At 62.0% G+C, this 2,219-nt stretch overlaps 1 protein-coding gene across 1 annotated transcript in view; it reads left to right on the top strand.

The window, feature by feature from the left end:
* GAA (alpha glucosidase) overlaps nucleotides 1-2,203 on the top strand; it is a 9,389-nt gene extending 7,186 nt beyond the window's left edge. Inside the window, exons 12-19 of the mRNA XM_010176010.1 lie at nucleotides 90-223; nucleotides 345-511; nucleotides 733-881; nucleotides 972-1,113; nucleotides 1,312-1,410; nucleotides 1,537-1,701; nucleotides 1,784-1,930; nucleotides 2,139-2,203. Coding sequence (XP_010174312.1) covers nucleotides 90-223; nucleotides 345-511; nucleotides 733-881; nucleotides 972-1,113; nucleotides 1,312-1,410; nucleotides 1,537-1,701; nucleotides 1,784-1,930; nucleotides 2,139-2,201 — 1,066 coding nt within the window. The 3' untranslated portion in view covers nucleotides 2,202-2,203. The remainder of the gene's footprint in view (nucleotides 1-89; nucleotides 224-344; nucleotides 512-732; nucleotides 882-971; nucleotides 1,114-1,311; nucleotides 1,411-1,536; nucleotides 1,702-1,783; nucleotides 1,931-2,138) is intronic.
* The last annotated feature ends 16 nt before the right edge of the window (nucleotides 2,204-2,219 follow it).

The raw sequence follows: 2,219 nt of genomic DNA, 5'->3' as shown, positions 1-2,219 counted from the left end.
GGACCTCTCCCTCCATCACTGTGGGATAAGGTGAACTCCTGGGTGGCTGCTCTCACCTCCTGCCCCTGGCTCCCCCCATTGTTTTCCAGAGCCTTGATCCAGATCCGGGGGAAGCGCCCCTTCGTCATCTCCCGCTCCACCTTCCCCAGCCAGGGCCAGTACTCGGGGCACTGGCTGGGTGACAACCGGAGCCAGTGGAAGGACATGTATTACTCCATCCCAGGTGGGTGGTATGGGCTTTGCATGGACCCCCTGTACCAGCACCCCCAGCTCCATTGGGCTTTCTGCTTGTTTGGAGAACTCTCTGAAACTCCTTGTGCCCTGCTGACCATCCCTGCCCTCAGGGCTGTTGAGCTTCAGCCTCTTTGGCATCCCACTGGTCGGGGCAGACATCTGTGGCTTCTTTTTTTTTGGCTTCTCTGGCAGCACCTCGGAGGAGCTGTGCACCCGCTGGATGCAGCTCGGCGCCTTCTACCCCTTTGCCCGCAACCACAACACCCAGAATGAGAAGGTCGAGGGCAGGATGTCTGGTGGGAGGCATCCAGGGGTGGGATGTGGGGTGGGGGATGCGAGGTGCAGGATATGGGATATGGGATGCAGGATGCAGGAGGTCAGGGCAGTGGGGACACCCAGCAGGGATGGGGATGGGGATGGGAATGGGGATGGGGATGGAGGTGGGAATGGGGATGGGGATGGAGGTGGGGTGGCTGCTGACTCCCCGCATCTCCCCAGGCCCAGGACCCACCAGCGTTCAGCCCTGCGGCGAGGACGGCCATGAAGGACGTGCTGCTCACTCGCTACTCCCTCCTGCCCTTCCTCTACACCCTGTTCCACCGTGCCCACCTGCAAGGGGACACCGTCGCCCGACCTTTGTTCTTTGAGTAAGAGCATCCCCACCAGGAGCTGGGAAGATGCTTTGGCTGGATCATGGAGAAGCAGCCGATCTGAGTGGTGTCTCCATCCTGCCACAGGTTCCCCCGGGATGTTGCCACCTTGGGGCTGGACAGGCAGTTCCTGTGGGGCCGGAGCCTGCTGGTGACACCAGTACTGGAGCCTGGGGTGGACTCGGTCACAGGCTACGTCCCCCAAGGCGTGTGGTACGACTTCTACACGGTGAGGAGCACTGTGGCACTTGGCCAGGGGTTGGGTGGTCCCTGCTTGGCCATCTCGGGGCTGCAGTTGGGAAGCCATGGCTGAGCCCAGAAAGCCCCAGTGGAGGAAGGGGTGGGGATGGCTGCTCCCCAGAATGGTGCCCAAGGTCCCTGCCATGCCCCTGACCCCTCACAACTATGTCTCTCACCACCTGCCCAGGGCTCCTCAGTGAACAGCAGCGGGGAGATGCTGAAGATGTCAGCCCCGCTGGAGCACCTCAACCTGCATGTCCGGGAGGGTGCCATCCTGCCCACCCAGGTGAGCACCCACCCTTCATTTCCCTGGGGACTGTCCTCAGTGTGTGTGTCCCCACCAGCACCTCAGCTCTGGGACCTCCATCTTGGGTGCTCTCAACCCTACAGCACCCATGTCTTTGAACTCCAGAAACCAGAAACCACCAGCAAGGCGACCCGAGGGAACCCTCTGCGCCTCATCGTGGCCTTGTCCTCCAGTGCCACCGCCTGGGGAGACCTCTTCTGGGATGATGGCGAGAGCCTGGACACCTTTGAGCAAGGCAATTACTCCTACCTGGTGTTCAACGTCACACAGGTGGGATGTGGTGGGAGGGCAGGGGTGGGGGGGGGGCCCATAGCACCCAGCCACCTCGAACTCATGCCATCTCCTCCTGCAGAACATCTTCACCTCCACCGTCCTCCATGCCAGCACTGAGGCCACCGAGGTCACCATTGGCATGGTGAGCATCTTTGGGGTGCGAGAGCCGCCCAGCAAGGTCCTCCTGAATGGCCAGGAGAAGCCCTTCTCCTACCTGGACAACCAGGTATGGTCCCATCTTGGGGTGCCCTGTCCTGGGGATCCCCATCCAGGGGGTCTTCATTGCTTCTCCCCCAGCCCTTGTTGCAGGGTTTGTGGCCGAGGAGGTGGGTGAAGACTCTGGGGTGGCTCTCTTGCCGTGCTGGGCAGAGCAAAGGGTGCTCTGCATCCCCCCACCAAGGCCGTACCCCAAAATGTCTCCTCTCCTCCCACAGGTTCTCACCGTGAGTGACCTTGGCCTCAGCCTCAGCCAGGGCTTCTCCCTGCAGTGGCTGTGAGCGGGGGGCCATGGGGTC

The sequence above is a fragment of the Antrostomus carolinensis genome, unplaced genomic scaffold (genome assembly GCF_000700745.2).
Source record: "Antrostomus carolinensis isolate BGI_N321 unplaced genomic scaffold, ASM70074v2 scaffold38019, whole genome shotgun sequence".
NCBI lineage: Eukaryota > Metazoa > Chordata > Aves > Caprimulgiformes > Caprimulgidae > Antrostomus > Antrostomus carolinensis.
The sequence above is the reverse complement of the archived record's forward strand: the minus strand, read 5'-3'. Positions and strand labels throughout refer to the sequence as shown.